Below are 20,191 nucleotides of genomic sequence, written 5' to 3'. Positions count from 1 at the left end.
ATATCACCATGGTCCATATCACCATGGTCCATATCACCATGGTCCATATCACCACGGTCCATATCCCCATGGTCCATATCACCACGGTCCATATCACCATGGTCCATATCACCATGGTCCATATCACCATGGTCCATATCACCATGGTCCATATCCCCATGGTCCATATCACCATAGTCCATATCACCACGGTCCATATCACCATGGTCCATATCACCATGGTCCATATCACCATAGTCCATATCACCACGGTCCATATCACCACGGTCCCATATCCCCATGGTTCATATCACCACGGTCCATATCACCACGGTCCATATCCCCATGGTCCATATCCCCATGGTCCATATCACCACAGTCCATATCACCATGGTCCATATCACCACAGTCCATATCCCCATGGTTCATATCACCACGGTCCATATCACCACGGTCCATATCACCATGGTCCATATCACCATAGTCCCCATGGTCCATATCACCACGGTCCATATCACCACGGTCCATATCCCCACGGTCCATATCACCACGGTCCATATCACCATGGTCCATATCACCATAGTCCATATCACCATGGTCCATATCACCATGGTCCATATCCCCATGGTCCATATCACCACGGTCCATATCACCATGGTCCCATATCACCACGGTCCATATCACCATGGTCCATATCACCATGGTCCATATCACCATGGTCCATATCACCATGGTCCATATCACCACGGTCCATATCACCACGGTCCATATCACCATGGTCAATATCACCATGGTCCATATCACCACGGTCCATATCACCACAGTCCATATCACCACGGTCCATATCACCACGGTCCATATCCCCATGGTCCCATATCACCACGGTCCATATCACCATGGTCCATATCCCCATGGTCCATATCACCACGGTCCATATCCCCATGGTCCCATATCACCACGGTCCATATCACCATGGTCCATATCCCCATGGTCCATATCCCCATGGTCCATATCCCCACGGTCCATATCACTACGGTCCATATCCCCACGGTCCATATCCCCACGGTCCATATCCCCACGGTCCATATCCCCACGGTCCATATCACCATGGTCCATATCCCCATGGTCCATATCCCCACGGTCCATATCCCCACGGTCCATATCCCCATGGTCCATATCCCCATGGTCCATATCCCCACGGTCCATATCACTATGGTCCATATCCCCACGGTCCATATCCCCACGGTCCATATCCCTATGGTCCATATCACCATGGTCCATATCCCCACGGTCCATATCACCATGGTCCATATCCCTATGGTCCATATCACCATGGTCCATATCCCCATGGTCCATATCCCCATGGTCCATATCACCATGGTCCATATCCCCACAGTCCATATCCCTATGGTCCATATCACCATGGTCCATATCCCCACGGTCCATATCACCACGGTCCATATCACCATGGTCCATATCCCCATAGTCCATATCACCATGGTCCATATCCCCATGGTCCATATCCCCACGGTCCATATCACTATGGTCCATATCCCCACGGTCCATATCCCCACGGTCCATATCCCTATGGTCCATATCACCATGGTCCATATCCCCACGGTCCATATCACCATGGTCCATATCACCACAGTCCATATCCCCACGGTCCATATCCCCATGGTCCATATCACCATGGTCCATATCACCACAGTCCATATCCCCACGGTCCATATCACTATGGTCCATATCCCCACGGTCCATATCCCCACGGTCCATATCCCTATGGTCCATATCACCATGGTCCATATCCCCACGGTCCATATCACTATGGTCCATATCCCCACGGTCCATATCCCCACGGTCCATATCCCTATGGTCCATATCACCATGGTCCATATCCCCACGGTCCATATCACCATGGTCCATATCCCCATAGTCCATATCACCATGGTCCATATCCCCATGGTCCATATCCCCACGGTCCATATCACTATGGTCCATATCCCCACGGTCCATATCCCCACGGTCCATATCCCTATGGTCCATATCACCATGGTCCATATCCCCACGGTCCATATCCCCATGGTCCATATCACCATGGTCCATATCCCCACAGTCCATATCCCTATGGTCCATATCACCATGGTCCATATCCCCACGGTCCATATCACCACGGTCCATATCACCATGGTCCATATCCCCACGGTCCATATCCCTATGGTCCATATCACCATGGTCCATATCCCCATAGTCCATATCACCATGGTCCATATCCCCATGGTCCATATCCCTATGGTCCATATCACCATGGTCCATATCCCCATAGTCCATATCACCATGGTCCATATCACCACGGTCCATATCACCATGGTCCATATCCCTATGGTCCATATCACCATGGTCCATATCCCCACGGTCCATATCACCATGGTCCATATCCCTATGGTCCATATCACCACAGTCCATATCCCCATGGTCCATATCACCACAGTCCATATCACCATGGTCCATATCACCATGGTCCATATCCCTATGGTCCATATCACCATGGTCCATATCCCCATGGTCCATATCACCATGGTTCATATCACCACAGTCCATATCCCTATGGTCCATATCACCATGGTCCATATCCCCACGGTCCATATCACCATGGTCCATATCCCCATGGTCCATATCACCACGGTCCATATCACCACGGTCCATATCACCATGGTTCATATCACCACGGTCCATATCACCATGGTCCATATCACCATGGTTCATATCACCATGGTTCATATCACCATGGTTCATATCACCATGGAATGGAATGGAATTTTCCAGCACTAAGTCATAATAGCACAAAAACGGTTACCTTATTTGTACTCTGACTATGTCTTCCCTTTATCTTCAGAATAGAGGTTATCAGTGAGTTTGGTTGTCAGGATACGGTTCATCCTCTTTAGAGGTAAAATAACAAATGAAGTCTTCTTTTAGCGTGGCAGGACACTCAGGACAGAACCCTAACAGGCTGGAAGGAATGCTTTTAACAATATGCTGTTGGACATATTGGAACACGAGACCTCCAGAGATTGACGCATTCCAGGGGGGCATTTTTGTCGCTCTTCAAACCTCAGTCAACGCTACTATCTCCTTCTCGCCCCTCCATGCCCCCGCCCCCCCCGGTCCAGAGTCCCGGCACTCTACGTCCCAGTTTGGGACCCAACTGGGACGTCGATGAACTAATCGCCTAAGAATGCAGCTTTACACGGACCCAAACGCACACACACACTAACCCTAACCCTCTGAACATCAGAGGTCCTGTGTGCCCCAACCATCTGCGTTCTGGATCATGGAAAACCTCTCGTCCGGTGAAAAATGGAAAGGAAGATGTCTCTGTTAAATAGCTACACAGAGTGCCCTAAAAGTATTTTCTTTGGTGACTCACCTACAAGTCCTTAAACGTCTCCACCGGTGTGTTAGTTGATGCTTAGGGTCTTGAAATCTTCCCGACCATGTGAATAACTCAGAAAAGAGTCACTTTAATGTCTCTACCCAAGAGGTCATGTGGTCAGGAGGACAAGATAAACCCCTGGCTCTATGGATTGCCTACTGTTTGTTCCAACATCCACTGAAATGTTCATCTAGTAATCGTAATGTAACAATAGATTTTCTAAATTCTGTTGAGCTTTAGAAATCCTCATGACCTCTTCTGTATCATTAGGTGGACATCAGAGGAGGCTGTTGGGAGGAGCTATAGGAGGATGGTCTCATTGTAATTGCTGTAATGGAATAAATGGAAGGTGTCAAACAGGAGCCTTCCATATGTTTGATGTGTTTGATACGTTCCATTCATTCTATTCCAGCCAATTACAATGAGCCCGTCCTCCTGTAGCTCCTCCCACCGGCCTCCACTGGTGGACATCTGTCTAGCCTCTCTGTTTTACGAGCAGGTTGACGTTTATCTAAAAGGAAATCGCTCAGTCTTAGTTCAAGGTTAGGGTTAGGCATTAGGGTTAGCAGTGTGGTTAGGGTTAAGGTTAGACTTAGGCTTAAAACCAGATTTTATGGCTATGCCAGCTAGTGACCACTCTGCAGAGCTGCCTCTAGAACAAGATTCATGACAAAAAACACTAACATGCGTTCTACTCAAGGGGAATTTCTTCAACCGCTGACAAGGCATGTAACACAGTCCCACACAACCTCCGACATCAGCTAGTGGTGCAGACAGTGTGGCTGTGTGTGGTAGTTCGGTTTTGATGAACCCATGGATAAGACGATGCCTCTGCACCCTTAAGAATAGGGTGGTCAGGTCAGGAAGTTGGAGGAAACACATGGAACCAACTTTCAGCACAACTATGCCAAAAATATTTTCTCTGTCTCTCCCTCTCTCTCGCTCTCTCTCGCTCTCTCTCTGTCCTTTACAGTTAGGATAACAGTCGGGGGTGGGGGCAAATTCCACATGACACATTATCAGTGTGTTGAAAGTACCTGACTGCTATGTGACAGTCTGTCACAGTGTCAGTCAGTGACAGTTCCCCTTTAGAGGGGACGGGAGGGGGAGAGGAGCGGCGAAAGGGGTGGGAAAGAGGTTGATCCATTTGATACTGGTTCTCACTGGACACCCTGACAGGAGCTGTCGTTGGAGTGGTGGGAGGGCGAGGTGGGGGCACGGTGGGGTTCTTATCCATCAAAGACCCACCCCTATCTGCCGCGCTGTCCGTCAAATCCTGGGGGGTCGTGTTTGGATAAGGTTAGGGACTGGGTTGTGTGTGCGTGTGTGTGTGTGGGTGTGTGTCATGACAACACCTCTGCTGTCTAGGCTGGATCGTTAGGACATGTCACCCTGGCCTCATGTTACTGTGCTCTTACTGCCTAGGGTGAGGGGGGTGAGGGGCGAGGGTAGGGGGCACAGGGTAACATCAGAGGGAACGACCTAAACTGGAGAGACCTTTAACATTTGCTAGTTGCACTTTTGACCTGAATATACAGACAATATGTAGACATCCCCCTACAGATGTAATGTAATAAAAGTCACAGTCTCATTGTTGAAGAGAGTTAGAGTAAAATAACTAAGCCTTCAGAAAGTATTCACAACCCTTGACTTTATCCCCATTTCGTTGTGTTACAAAGTGAGATTAAAATGGATTTAATTGTACTTTTTTGTCAATGATGTGCACAAAGTATTCCAATGTCAAAGTGGAAGAAAAATTCTAACAAAATTCCCCCCCAAAATATAAAAAATAAAACACTAATATATCTTGATTAGATAAGTATTCAACACCCTGTGTCAATGCATGTTAGAATCACCTTTGGCAGCAATTACAGCGGTGAGTCGTTCTGGGTAAGTCTCTAAGAGCTTTGCACACCTGGATTGTACAATATTTGCATATTATTCTTTTAAAAATTCTTCAAGCTCTGTCAAGATGGTTGTTGATCATTGCTAGATAACCATTTTCAAGCATTGTCATATATTTTCAAGCCATTTAAGTCAAAACTGTAACTAGGCCACTCAGGAACATTCATCATCTTGGTAAGCAACTCCAGTGTATATTTGGCCTTGTGTTTTAGCTTATTTTCCTGCTGAAAGATGAATTTGACTCCCAGTGTCTGTTCTTAGCTTTATTCCATTTATTTGTATGCTAAAGTATTCCATAGTTCTTGCCGATGACAAGCATACCCATAACAGGATGCAGCCACCACCATGCTTGAAAATATTAAGAGTGGTCCTCGGTAATGTGTTGTGTTGGATTTGCCCCAAATGTAACACTTTGTATTCAGGACATAAAGTTAATTTCTTTGCCATATTTTTTTTGCAGTTTTACTTTAGTTCCTTATTGCAAACCAGATGCATGTTTTAAAATATTTTTATTCTACCAGGCTTACTTCTTTTCACTCTGGCTTTCAGGTTAATATTGTGGAGTAACTACAATGTTGTTGATCCATCCTTAGTTTTCTCCTATCACAGCTATTAAACTCTATAATTGTTTTAAAGTCACTATGGGGAAATCCCTGAGTGGTTTCCTTCCTCTCCGGCAACTGAATTAATAAAGGATGCTTGTATCTTTGACTGGGTGTATTGATACACCATCCAAAGTGTAATGAACAACTTCACCATGCTCAAAGGCATATTTAATGTCTTCTTTTTTTACCCATCTACCAATAGGTGCCCTTCTTTGCGATGCATTGGAAAACCGTCCTGGTCTTTGTGGTTGATTCTGTGTTTGAAATTCACTGCTCAACTGAGGGACCTAACATATAATTGTATGTGTGGGATACAGAGATTTGGTAGTCATTCAAAAACCATGTTAAACACGATGATGGCACGCAGAGTGATTCCATGCAACTTATGTGACTTGTTAAGGATTTTTTTTACTCCTGAACTTATTTAGGCTTCCCATAACAAAGGGGTTGAATACTTATTGACTCAAGACCTTTCAGCTTTTCATTTTTAATTAATATGTAAACAATTCTAAAAACATAATTCCTCATTGACGTTATGGGGTATTGTGTGTGGGCCAGTGACACAACATCTCAATTTAATCCATTTTAAATTCAGGCTGTAACACAACACAATGTGGAAAATGTCAAGGGGTGTGAATACTTTCTGAATGCACTATATATTGGCAAAAGTAGCCTATTCTTTTTACCACAGTTTTACACCAGTCCCTCCTGTATAACCCAATCCTTATTGGTCTATTACAAACTGTGCATTGGGATCTGCTTGATCTCATTACATTTCTTTGTAATGTTCTAAATTACCTGAAAATCCAAAAGTAAACTTTGGTTATTGACAAAACACACTTTTGTTCATTTTCACACAAAAAAGAAGCTTACGAAATAGGGATAGCACCATAGTCTATTTTTGAATCCAGAGGTGTTTGTATATTGTGTCAGAAAAACATAAAACCCACAGTTGTGATTAAGGAGGACACAGAGAGAAAGACAACCAGTAATCTTGTGGTCTTCCGGTACATACAGATGTAGGATCTTAAATTGATCACCCAGTGGTTGCAAGAAATTTCCCACATAGCAGGAAATGCAAACTTGTAGTGTAAACTTGTAGGCTTCTGAACTTTGTAATTTCCACTTAAATACGTCAGATCTGATTTGTATCAACCCCTACAACCCCTAAATGTATCAACCCCTACAAAAAAATGTCCATTAATTATAATCCACATAATAATTCAGATGTCCTGTTGCTGCAGGATTATTTTCCTGCTGTGAGAAACTGGTCAAATGAAGAACCTATACCTGTAGCCAGTTTGGCCAGGAGAGCCTATACCACCTCTATAACCAGTGGTCATTATCATTCTGTCACAACAGTAAGTTTGGCAGCAGGACAGTGACAGAACGGGACAGAGGTGATCTTAAACTTAACTGCTGTGCTGTGAGATTTTGGTATCCTAGATGTTGTCTGTGTTTTGATCGTTTCGTTTTTCTTCTCTGTGACTTGACTATCATTTTCACTTCCTTACGTTGTATTGTGACTTTGATTTCAGTCTGTCAAACTGTTGACGAATCTCATTTTGGCTGTTACTTGAGTTTTCCCATCTGTGGTTAGTTAGCTCCCTCTACTGTTAAATGTGTATCATACAGGACACATAGAGGACCACTATACTACACGATCATTAGTACAATAGTACGCTTTAGTCAATGGTACTCTTTATACATTTGATATTAGTCAAATATTTAGTTTACTATTGATAAGATGTGCACCAGGACATTTTACCTTTTGAAAACAACACTTTTGTATTTGTCATGCCCATTTTACACCAATGTAGCGTTGCAATTCAATCTTGAAATCTTGAATGTTCTCATATCAACCGCAAAACACACAGACACACCAATGACTGTAAAGCGAACCCCCCCAGCTCATCTCCTCCTCCTCCCTCCTTACCTCCTATCCTTCACCTCCTCTCACACCCCTCCTCCCTACCTCCCCTCCTTCTCCTCCTCCCCTACCTCCTCCCCCTCTATCCCTACCTCCTCTCCTTCTCCTCCTCCCCTACCTCCTCCCCCTCTATCCCTACCTCCTCTCCTCCTCCTCCCCCCTCCCTCCTTACCTCATATCCTTCACCTCCTCTCACACCCCTCCTCCCTACCTCTTCTCCTTCTCCTCCTCCCCTAACACCCCTCCTCTACCCCTACCTCCTCCTATCCATGATGTGATCTATAAATAGTCTCTCATCAGTAGATGGCGAGTGGTGCTGACCCTGGCCTTCTCTCCCCCCAACCCTCCGTCCAGCAGAGAGAGAGAGGTGATTGATGGGGGCTCAGGCCCGGGCCAACCTTCCACTTGGGCCCTGCTGGCTGGCTGTATAAATAATGGCAGGTCAGAGCCACTGAGGATGGAGGGATGGAGGGAGGAAAGAGGAGAGAAGAGGAAAGCACTCTAATGGTCTTGCTCACAGGTACTGCATTGTTAGTGTGCAGAATGTCTTTCAGATTCTCTCCTCTTTTTCTCCCTCTCTATCCCTTACCTCTCTATCCCTTACCTCTCTCTCTCTCTCTCTCTCTCTCTCTCTCTCTCTCTCTCTCTCTCTCTCTCTCTCTCTCTCTCTCTCTCTCTCTCTCTCTCTCTCTCTCTCTCTCTCTCTCTCTCTCTCTCTCTCTCTCTCTCTCTCTCTCTCTCTCTCTCTCTCTCTCTCTCTCTCTCTCTCTCTCTCTCTCTCTCTCTCTCTCTCTCTCTCTCTCTCTCTCTCTCTCTCTCTCTCTCTCTCTCTCTCTCTCTCTCTCTCTCTCTCTCTTAATTCAATTCAAAGGGCGTTATTGTCATGGGAAACGTATTAACATTACCAAAGCAAGTGAAATAGATAATAAACAAAAGTGAAATAAACAATCAAAAATGAACAGTAAACCTTACACTCACAAAAGTTCCAAAATAATTTTGAATGTCATATGTCTATATACTGTACAGTGTTGTAACGATGTGCAAATAGTTAAAGTACAAAAGGGAAAATAAATAAACATAAATATGGGTTGTATTTACAATGGTGTTTTTTATTTACTTGTTGCCCTTTTTTTGTGCCAAAAGGTCACAGTGCTGTGATGACACACTGTGGTTTTTCACCCAATAGATATGGGAGTTGGATCTGTTTTCTAATTATTTGTGTGTCTGTATAGTCTGAGGGAAATATGTGTTTCTAATATGGTCATACATTTGGCAGGAAGTTAGGAAGTGCAGCTCAGTTTCCACCTCATTCTGTGGGCAATGTGCGAATAGCCTGTCTTCTCTTGAGAGCCAGGTCTGCCTTCAGCGGCCTCTCTCAATAGCAAGGCTTTGCCCACTGAGTCTATACATAGTCAAAGCTTTCCTACATTTTGGGTCAGTCACAGTGGTCATGTATTCTGTTTAGGGCCAAATATCATTCTAGTTTGCTCAGTTTTTTTGTTAATTCTTTCCAATGTGTCAAGTAATTATTTTCTTGTTTTCTCATGATTTGGTTGGGTCTAATTGTGTTGCTGTCCTGGGGCTCTGTGGGGTTTTAACAAGGCTAATCTAAAAACAAAACTCCCTAAATTCTATCAGCATATCGATTGTGCTACCAGGGCTGGAAAAACCCTAGATCATTGTTATACTAATTTCCGCGACGCATATAAGGCCCTCCCCCGCCCCCCTTTCGGAAAAGCTGACCACGACTCCATTTTGTTGATTCCAGCCTACAAACAGAAACTCAAACAACAAGCTCCCGCGCTCAGGTCTGTTCAACGCTGGTCCGACCAATCTGAATCCACGCTTCAAGACTGCTTCGATCACGCGGATTGGAATATGTTCCGCATCGCGTCCAACAACAATATTGACGAATATGCTGATTCGGTGAGCGAGTTCATTAGGAAGTGCATTGACGATGTCGTACCCACAGCAACGATTAAAACATTCCCAAACCAGAAACCGTGGATTGACGGCAGCATTCGCGTGAAACTGAAAGCGCGAACCACTGCTTTTAACCAGGGCAAGGTGACCGGAAGCATGACCGAATACAAACAGTGTAGCTATTCTCTCCGCAAGGCAATCAAACAGGCTAAGTCCCAGTACAGAGACAAAATCGAGTCGCAATTCAACAGCTCAGACACAAGAGGTATGTGGCAGGGTCTACAGTCAATCACGGATTACAAAAAGAAAACCAGCCCCGTCGCGGACCAGGATGTCTTGCTCCCAGACAGGCTAAACAACTTTTTTGCCCGCTTTGAGGACAATACAGTGCCACTGACACGGCCCCCTACCAAAACCTGCGGGCTCTCCTTCACTGCAGCCGAGGTGAGTAAAACATTTAAACGTGTTAACCCTCGCAAGGCTGCAGGCCCAGACGGCATTCCCAGCCGCGTCCTCAGAGCATGCGCAGACCAGCTGGCTGGTGTGTTTACGGACATATTCAATCAATCCTTATCCCAGTCTGCTGTTCCCACATGCTTCAAGAGGGCCACCATTGTTCCTGTTCCCAAGAAAGCTAAGGTAACTGAGCTAAACGACTACCGCCCCGTAGCACTCACTTCCGTCATCATGAAGTGCTTTGAGAGACTAGTCAAGGACCATATCACCTCCACCCTACCGGACACCCTAGACCCACTCCAATTTGCTTACCGACCCAATAGGTCCACAGACGACGCAATCGCAACCACACTGCACACTGCCCTAACCCATCTGGACAAGAGGAATACCCATGTGAGAATGCTGTTCATCGATTACAGCTCAGCATTTAACACCATAGTACCCTCCAAACTCGTCATCAAGCTCGAGACCCTGGGTCTCGACCCCGCCCTGTGCAACTGGGTCCTGGACTTCCTGACGGGCCGCCCCCAGGTGGTGAGGGTAGGTAACAACATCTCCACCCCGCTGATCCTCAACACTGGGGCCCCACAAGGGTGCGTTCTGAGCCCTCTCCTGTACTCCCTGTTCACCCACGACTGCGTGGCCATGCACGCCTCCAACTCAATCATCAAGTTTGCGGATGACACTACAGTGGTAGGCTTGATTACCAACAACGACGAGACGGCCTACAGGGAGGAGGTGAGGGCCCTCGGAGTGTGGTGTCAGGAAAATAACCTCACACTCAACGTCAACAAAACAAAGGAGATGATTGTGGACTTCAGGAAACAGCAGAGGGAGCACCCCCCTATCCACATCGACGGGTCAGTAGTGGAGAAGGTGGAAAGTTTTAAGTTCCTCGGTGTACACATCACGGACAAACTGAATTGGTCCACCCACACAGACAGCGTTGTGAAGAAGGCGCAGCAGCGCCTCTTCAACCTCAGGAGGCTGAAGAAATTCGGCTTGTCACATAAAGCACTCACAAACTTCTACAGATGCACAATCGAGAGCATCCTGTCGGGCTGTATCACCGCCTGGTACGGCAACTGCTCCGCCCACAACCGTAAGGCTCTCCAGAGGGTAGTGAGGTCTGCAGAACGCATCACCAGGGGCAAACTACCTGCCCTCCAGGACACCTACACCACCCGATGTCACAGGAAGGCCATAAAGATCATCAAGGACAACAACCACCCAAGCCACTGCCTGTTCACCCCGCTATCATCCAGAAGGCGAGGTCAGTACAGGTGCATCAAAGCAGGGACCGAGAGACTGAAAAACAGCTTCTATCTCAAGGCCATCAGACTGTTAAACAGCCACCACTAACATTTAGCGGCCGCTGCCAACATACTGACTCAACTCCAGCCACATAAAAATGGGAATTGATGGAAATTATGTAAAAATGTACCACTAGCCACTTTAAACAATGCCACTTAATATAATGTTTACATACCCTACATTACCCATATCATATGTATATGTATATACTGTACTCTATATCATCTACTGCATCTTGCCATCTTTATGTAATACATGTACCACTAGCCACTTTAAACTATGCCACTTTATGTTTACATACCCTACAGTACTCATCTCATATGTATATACCGTACTCTATACCATCTACTGCATCTGCCATGCCGTTCTGTACCACCACTCATTCATATATCTTTATGTACATATTCTTTATCCCTTTACACTTGTGTGTATAAGGTAGTAGTTGTGGAATTGTTAGCTTAGATTACTTGTTGGTTATTACTGCATTGTCGGAACTAGAAGCACAAGCATTTCGCTACACTCGCATTAACATCTGCTAACCATGTGTATGTGACTAATAAAATTTGATTTGATTTTGATTTGGTTTGTTTGTGTTTGTGAACAGAGCCCCAGGACCAGCTTGCTAAGGGGACTCTTCTCCAGGTTCATCTCTCTGTAGGTGATGGCTTTGTTAAGGAAGACTTGGTAATCGCTTCTCTTTAGGTGGTTGTAGAATTGAACAGTTCTTTTCTGGATTTTAATAATTCGTGGGTATTGACCTGATTCTGCTCTGCATGCATTATTTGGTGTTTTACATTGTACACGGAGGATAGTTTTCGTGGTTGTCCCATTTTGTGAATTCTTGGTTGGTGAGCGGACCCCAGACCTCACAACCATAAAGGGCAATGGGTTCTGTAACTGATTCAAGTATATTTAGCCAGGACCTACTTGGTGTGTCGGATTTTATGTTCCTTTTGATGGTGTAGAAGGTCCTTAATGCCCTTTTTGCCTTGTCTCTCAGCTCGTTCACAGCTTTGTGGAAGTTATCTGTAGCTCGAGGCATGTATAGTTTTTTGTGTGCTGTAGGACAACGGTGTCTAGATGGAATTTGAATTTGTGGTCCTGGCAACTGGATCTTTTTTGGAACACCATTATTTTTGTCTGACAGATTTACTGTCAGGGCCCAGGTCTGCCAGAATCTGTGCAGAAGATCTAGGTTCTGCTGTAGGCCCTCCTTGGTTGGGGACAGAAGCACCAGATCATCAGCAAAAAGTAGACATTTGACTTCAGATTCTAGTAGGATGAGGCCGGGTGCCTTTGTCAATTCGATATATATGTTGAAGAGGGTGGGGCTCAAGCTGCATCCCTGTCTCACCCCACAGCCCTATGGGGAAAAAATGTGTTTTTTGCCAATTATAACCGCACACTTGCTGTTTGTGTACATGGATTTTATAATGTTGTATGTTTTTCCCCCAACACCGCTTTCCATCAATTTGTATAGCAGACCATCATGCCAAATTTAGTCAAAAGCTTTTTTGAAATAAGCAAAGCATGAGAAGACTTTGCCTTTGTTTAGGTTTGTTTGTCAATTAGGGTGTGCAGGATGAATACGTGGTCTGTCATACGGTAATTTGGTAAAAAGACAAATTTACATTTGCTCAGCACATGTTTTTCACAGAGGAAATGTTGTAGTCTGCTGTTAATGATAATACAGAGGATTTTCCCAAGGTTGCTGTTGATGCATATCCCACAGTAGTTATCGAGGTCAAATTTGTTTCCACTTTTGTGGATTGGGGTGATCAGTCCTTGGTTCCAAATACTGGGGAAGATGCCAGAGCTGAGGATGATGTTAAAGAGTTTAAGTATAGCCAATTGGAATTTGTGGTCTATATATTTTATCATTTAATTTAGGATACCATCAACACCACAGGCTTGGAGGGTTTGTATTTTGTCCTGTAGTTCATTCAATGTAATTGGAGAATCCAGTGGATCCTGGTAGTCTTTAATAGTTGATTCTAAGATTTGTATTTGATCATCTATATATTTTTGCCATTTTGCCATTTTTGCCATTAGTTTTTTATAGAGACAAAAAGATTGGAGAAGTGGTTTATCCATACATCTCCATTTTGGAAAGGTAGCTCTTCGTGTTGTTTTGTGTTTAGTGTGTTCCAATTTCCAATTTTCCCAGAAATGGTTAGATTCTAAGGATTCTTCAATTACCTTGAGCTGATTTCTGACGTGCTGGTCCTTCTTTTCCCGTAGTGTATTTCTGTATTGTTTTAGTGATTCACCATAGTGAAGGCGTAAGCTCAGGGTTTCTGGGTCTCTAAGTTTTCGGTTGGATAGGTTTCTTAAGTTCGTTCTTAGGTTTTTGCATTCTTTATCAAACCATTTGTCATTACATTTTCTTCGGTTTTCTGTTAGAATTTTTTCCAATGTATTTGAAGTCTGGTTTCCTGCTCTTAAGGTCAAAGGCAGATGACCTCAGACCTGGAAGAAGGAGGAGGAGAGGGGAGAGTAGTTTAATATGTGACATCTTTATCTAGTTTTAATTTCGGTCATAAATATTGAATGGTTTATTTGCTCATCTGCAGCTGTCTGCTCTGCTCTCCACCTCTCTCTCTCTCTCACACACTCTCTCTCTCTCTCTCTCTCTCTCTCTCTCTCTCTCTCTCTCTCTCTCTCTCTCTCTCTCTCTCTCTCTCTCTCTCTCTCTCTCTCTCTCTCTCTCTCTCTCTCTCTCTCTCTCTCTCTCTCTCTCTCTCTCTCTCTCTCTCTCTCTCTCTCTCTCTCTCTCTCTCTCTCTCTCTCTCTCTCTCTCTCATCATCTCTCTCTCCCATCTCTCATCCTCTCTCTCTATCATGGCTTTGGCCTTTTGACGACCAGCTTTCATTTCCTGGCTAATCCCTCCTGGTCTAGAGAATCCATCCTAACTCTGCCTGTCTGTGATCTCTCTGATCCATGTGATCTCTCTACTGCTGGGTAAGTGTAAAAGTCCACTCTCACTGTCTGTGACTGATGTACACACACACTAGCTCTGTCTGTGACTGATGTACACTGATGTACACACACACTAGCTCTAACAAGGTCATCCTTCACATGTGAAGGTAGACACACGCGCGCACGCGCGCACACACACACACACACACACACACACACACACACACACACACACACACACACACACACACACACACACACACACACACACACACACACACACACACACACACACACACACACACACACACACACACACACACACACACACACACACACACACACACACACACGTAACAGGGTCGTCACTCACACACACCCTCCTGTATTGGCCCAGTAGTCATATTAACTCCATAATACCAAAGTGTGACATTTTACTGTGTGGCTCCTTAGATCTGCATCAATACCAGCAGCTTCTCAAGTCAATGAAGGTGGATTAGGTAGCAGTGGAAATAAGAGGAACCAGCCAAATATAACCAGGCAGCTTGTTGTGCTTGGATACACACAGCTTATATCATTGCCAGGATGATAAATACAAGGGGTTAGCTCCCATCTCCGAGGCCTGAGGGAGGCATTGAACTCTGCCTCTGCAATAATGACTTTGTCCACCGAATCGATCCACCGTTGATCCATGTACAGTAATTCTTAGATCATCATCACCGTGATGTGTGGGGTGTGTGTGGGAGGGGGGTGTAGGGATGGATAGGTGCGTGTGTGTAAGTGTGTGGGCGGGGGTGGGGGGGATGGATAGGTGTGTGTGTGTGTTTGGAGGGGGATGGATAGGTGCGTGTGTGTGTGTGGAGGGGGTTATACACTGTATATGTGTGTGTGTGTGTGTGTGTGTGTGTGTGTGTGTGTGTGTGTGTGTGTGTGTGTGTGTGTGTGTGTGTGTGTGTGTGTGTGTGTGTGTGTGTGTGTGTGTGTGTGTGTGTGTGCATGTGTGGGCACGAGCTCCCTACTGCAATAACTTCAAGTCATATTCCGGTGCTCCATCCAGGTGACAAGTTAACGACGTGGAGGCCTTGGCCTCGATTTGGGACCAGCTCAGAAGTGTTCTAATAATTTCTCCTCGTTGGAGACGCACCTTCAGAGCAATATCTGTCCATCTCTCTCAGGAGTTCACTTATTACTTATTTGAGCTACATTTCTTTTTAGTTTTACCTGCATTGCAGTAGGCTCTTTCTCAATTTGCCTTCCCTTGATTCCTTGCATCCTCTCGTCTCATCTGCTTCAAGCGCATTGGAGAAGAAAGTCTGAGGGGAGGGACCTTGAACTGTCTTCTCCAATACAGTTGAGAAGGAGGCAAGGAGATAGGATATGAGAAAAGACTGAAAAAGAGTGTCCAAGACTAGTACGCATCTATCTGTCTCTGATTTGGAACGTGGCCGCTTTAGGGTCCGAGGAGACCTAGCCCGTCCTCTTTAGGCTGTACGCTTTTTCCTGGTTGAGAGGGAGCTATATTTCATTGTCATTTCACCCTCTCCTTAGGTCGATATAACGGTGAGAGACATATAGCCCAGCCTCTGCAGTCTTCTGGCTGCAGAAGGGGTTTAAGAGTTCACACTGACAGAGTGACAAAAAAGCGGCCCTTGGGTATGAACGACGGATGGGATATGCCCTCTTTTTCCCACAATGCAATCTGTCTAGGACTGATCCTCTTAGTGCGAGACAGCAGCTTGGGTCATTGGGGTGTGTGCGTCAACACACACACACACACACACACACACACACACACACACACACACACACACACACACACACACACACACACACACACACACACACACACACACACACACACACACACACACACACACACACACACACACACACACACACACACAGCAGCTGGGGCTCTTGGACAGAAGGGCAGTTTACCTTCTGTCTGGACAGAGACATAGCTCATCTGGAAGGTCCGGGGCCACAGGCTGTTTTCCCTGACATCACTGTTCTTAAGTGGTGATTTAGGAGGGGACAGCTTTTCAGTCCTGTGTGTACAGGCTTTTGTTCCAGCCAGTTCCAGTTCCACCCGTTTCCATTAATCAAGGGCTTGATTATTGGTTAGATGAATCAGGTGTGTTTCTGCTGGGTTGGAAGAAGAACTTGAACACCACTGACTGAGGAAGCTGATGTTTACCAGGCGATGAGTCTGCAGGTATCACTGGACGTGTTTGTGAGGTGCTGTAGCTTGTCTCCTAGTAACTACATTTGGTTTTCTTGTCCGATAGACACACATCTCCTCTTGCCAACAGGTAGGTGCCCATCCCGTCATTTTTTGCATCCATAAAATAGATTGTGAAGGCCGTTTCTGCATAATACAGCCATCATCCACTCTGTCTGTGTCTATCAGCCTGTGTGCCAGAACTTTACAGACGGTGATCTGTCACTGTTCTCCTCCATCTGTGTGTGAATTCATCAGCCAGTTGGTGAGAGAGTGGGCTGTGTTCATCAGTCAGTTGGTGAGAGAGTGGGCTGTGTTCATCAGCCAGTTGGTGAGAGAGTGGGCTGTGTTCATCAGTCAGTTGGTGAGAGAGTGGGCTGTGTTCATCAGCCAGTTAGAGAGTGGGCTGTGTTCATCAGCCAGTTGGTGAGAGAGTGGGCTGTGTTCATCAGCCAGTTGGTGAGAGAGTGGGCTGTGTTCATCAGACAGTTGGTGAGAGAGTGGGCTGTGTTCATCAGCCAGTTGGTGAGAGAGTGGGCTGTGTTCATCAGCCAGTTGGTGAGAGAGTGGGCTGTGTTCATCAGTCAGTTGGTGAGAGAGTGGGCTGTGTTCATCAGCCAGTTGGTGAGAGAGTGGGCTGTGTTCATCAGTCAGTTGGTGAGAGAGTGGGCTGTGTTCATCAGCCAGTTGGTGAGAGAATGGGCTGTGTTCATCAGCCAGTTGGTGAGAGAGTGGCTGTGTTCATCAGTCAGTTGGTGAGAGAGTGGGCTGTGTTCATCAGCCAGTTGGTGAGAGAGTGGGCTGTGTTCACCAGTCAGTTGGTGAGAGAGTGGGCTGTGTTCATCAGCCAGTTGGTGAGAGAGTGGGCTGTGTTCATCAGTCAGTTGGTGAGAGAGTGGGCTGTGTTCACCAGTCAGTTGGTGAGAGAGTGGGCTGTGTTCACCAGTCAGTTGGTGAGAGAGTGGGCTGTGTTCATCAGTCAGTTGGTGAGAGAGTGGGCTGTGTTCATCAGTCAGTTGGTGAGAGAGTGGGCTGTGTTCATCAGCCAGTTGGTGAGAGAGTGGGCTGTGTTCATCAGTCAGTTGGTGAGAGAGTGGGCTGTGTTCATCAGCCAGTTGGTGAGAGAGTGGGCTGTGTTCATCAGTCAGTTGGTGAGAGAGTGGGCTGTGTTCATCAGCCAGTTGGTGAGAGAGTGGGCTGTGTTCACCAGTCAGTTGGTGAGAGAGTGGGCTGTGTTCATCAGCCAGTTGGTGAGAGAGTGGGCTGTGTTCATCAGTCAGTTGGTGAGAGAGTGGGCTGTGTTCATCAGCCAGTTGGTGAGAGAGTGGGCTGTGTTCATCAGTCAGTTGGTGAGAGAGTGGGCTGTGTTCATCAGACAGTTGGTGAGAGAGTGGGCTGTGTTCATCAGCCAGTTGGTGAGAGAGTGGGCTGTGTTCACCAGTCAGTTGGTGAGAGAGTGGGCTGTGTTCACCAGTCAGTTGGTGAGAGAGTGGGCTGTGTTCACCAGTCAGTTGGTGAGAGAGTGGGCTGTGTTCATCAGACAGTTGGTGAGAGAGTGGGCTGTGTTCACCAGTCAGTTGGTGAGAGAGTGGGCTGTGTTCATCAGCCAGTTGGTGAGAGAGTGGGCTGTGTTCACCAGTCAGTTGGTGAGAGAGAGGGCTGTGTTCATCAGCCAGTTGGTGAGAGAGTGGGCTGTGTTCACCAGTCAGTTGGTGAGAGAGTGGGCTGTGTTCATCAGTCAGTTGGTGAGAGAGTGGGCTGTGTTCATCAGACAGTTGGTGAGAGAGTGGGCTGTGTTCATCAGACAGTTGGTGAGAGAGTGGGCTGTGTTCATCAGACAGTTGGTGAGAGAGTGGGCTGTGTTCACCAGTCAGTTGGTGAGAGAGTGGGCTGTGTTCATCAGCCAGTTGGTGAGAGAGTGGGCTGTGTTCAACAGCCAGTTGGTGAGAGAGTGGGCTGTGTTCATCAGCCAGTTGGTGAGAGAGTGGGCTGTGTTCATCAGCCAGTTGGTGAGAGAGTGGGCTGTGTTCATCAGCCAGTTGGTGAGAGAGTGGGCTGTGTTCATCAGCCAGTTGGTGAGAGAGTGGGCTGTGTTCATCAGTCAGTTGGTGAGAGAGTGGGCTGTGTTCATCAGCCAGTTGGTGAGAGAGTGGGCTGTGTTCATCAGTCAGTTGGTGAGAGAGTGGGCTGTGTTCATCAGTCAGTTGGTGAGAGAGTGGGCTGTGTTCATCAGTCAGTTGGTGAGAGAGTGGGCTGTGTTCATCAGTCAGTTGGTGAGAGAGTGGGCTGTGTTCACCAGTCAGTTGGTGAGAGAGTGGGCTGTGTTCATCAGTGAGTTGGTGAGAGAGTGGGCTGTGTTCAACAGCCAGTTGGTGAGAGAGTGGGCTGTGTTCATCAGTCAGTTGGTGAGAGAGTGGGCTGTGTTCATCAGTCAGTTGGTGAGAGAGTGGGCTGTGTTCATCAGTCAGTTGGTGAGAGAGTGGGCTGTGTTCATCAGTCAGTTGGTGAGAGAGTGGGCTGTGTTCATCAGTCAGTTGGTGAGAGAGCAGGCTGTGTTCATCAGTCAGTTGGTGAGAGAGTGGGCTGTGTTCATCAGTCAGTTGGTGAGAGAGTGGGCTGTGTTCATCAGTCAGTTGGTGAGAGAGAGGGCTGTGTTCATCAGTCAGTTGGTGAGAGAGTGGGCTGTGTTCATCAGTCAGTTGGTGAGAGAGAGGGCTGTGTTCATCAGTCAGTTGGTGAGAGAGTGGGCTGTGTTCATCAGTCAGTTGGTGAGAGAGTGGGCTGTGTTCATCAGTCAGTTGGTGAGAGAGAGGGCTGTGTTCATTAGTCAGTTGGTGAGAGAGTGGGCTGTGTTCATCAGTCAGTTGGTGAGAGAGTGGGCTGTGTTCATCAGTCAGTTGGTGAGAGAGTGGGCTGTGTTCATTAGTCAGTTGGTGAGAGAGTGGGCTGTGTTCATCAGCCAGTTGGTGAGAGAGTGGGCTGTGTTCATCAGACAGTTGGTGAGAGAGTGGGCTGTGTTCATCAGCCAGTTGGTGAGAGAGTGGGCTGTGTTCATCAGTCAGTTGGTGAGAGAGTGGGCTGTGTTCATCAGTCAGTTGGTGAGAGAGTGGGCTGTGTTCATGAGTCAGTTGGTGAGAGAGTGGGCTGTGTTCATCAGTCAGTTGGTGAGAGAGTGGGCTGTGTTCATCAGTCAGTTGGTGAGAGAGTGGGCTGTGTTCATCAGCCAGTTGGTGAGAGAGTGGGCTGTGTTCATCAGGCAGTTGGTGAGAGAGTGGGCTGTGTTCATCAGTCAGTTGGTGAGAGAGTGGGCTGTGTTCATCAGTCAGTTGGTGAGAGAGTGGGCTGTGTTCATCAGTCAGTTGGTGAGAGAGTGGGCTGTGTTCATCAGCCAGTTGGTGAGAGAGTGGGCTGTGTTCATCAGACAGTTGGTGAGAGAGTGGGCTGTGTTCATCAGTCAGTTGGTGAGAGAGTGGGCTGTGTTCATCAGTCAGTTGGTGAGAGA

General features: G+C 46.6%; 1 protein-coding gene across 1 annotated transcript; it reads right to left on the bottom strand.

The window, feature by feature from the left end:
• Window positions 1-900: 900 nt before the first annotated feature.
• Window positions 901-2,655, bottom strand: LOC139542439 (involucrin-like). The gene has a single exon (XM_071347870.1). The coding sequence runs from the start codon at window positions 2,653-2,655 to the stop codon at window positions 901-903; it is 1,755 nt and encodes a 584-aa protein (XP_071203971.1).
• Window positions 2,656-20,191: the final 17,536 nt, after the last annotated feature.

The sequence above is a fragment of the Salvelinus alpinus genome, chromosome 2, assembly GCF_045679555.1.
Source record: "Salvelinus alpinus chromosome 2, SLU_Salpinus.1, whole genome shotgun sequence".
Lineage (NCBI taxonomy): Eukaryota > Metazoa > Chordata > Actinopteri > Salmoniformes > Salmonidae > Salvelinus > Salvelinus alpinus.
Note: the sequence above shows the minus strand (reverse complement) of the source record. Positions and strands in the feature narration are given on the sequence as shown.

Coding starts and splice junctions, on each gene's coding strand:
- LOC139542439 (XM_071347870.1), bottom strand. CDS start 2,655: ATGGACCATGGGGATATGGACCATGGTGATATGGACCGTGGGGATATG.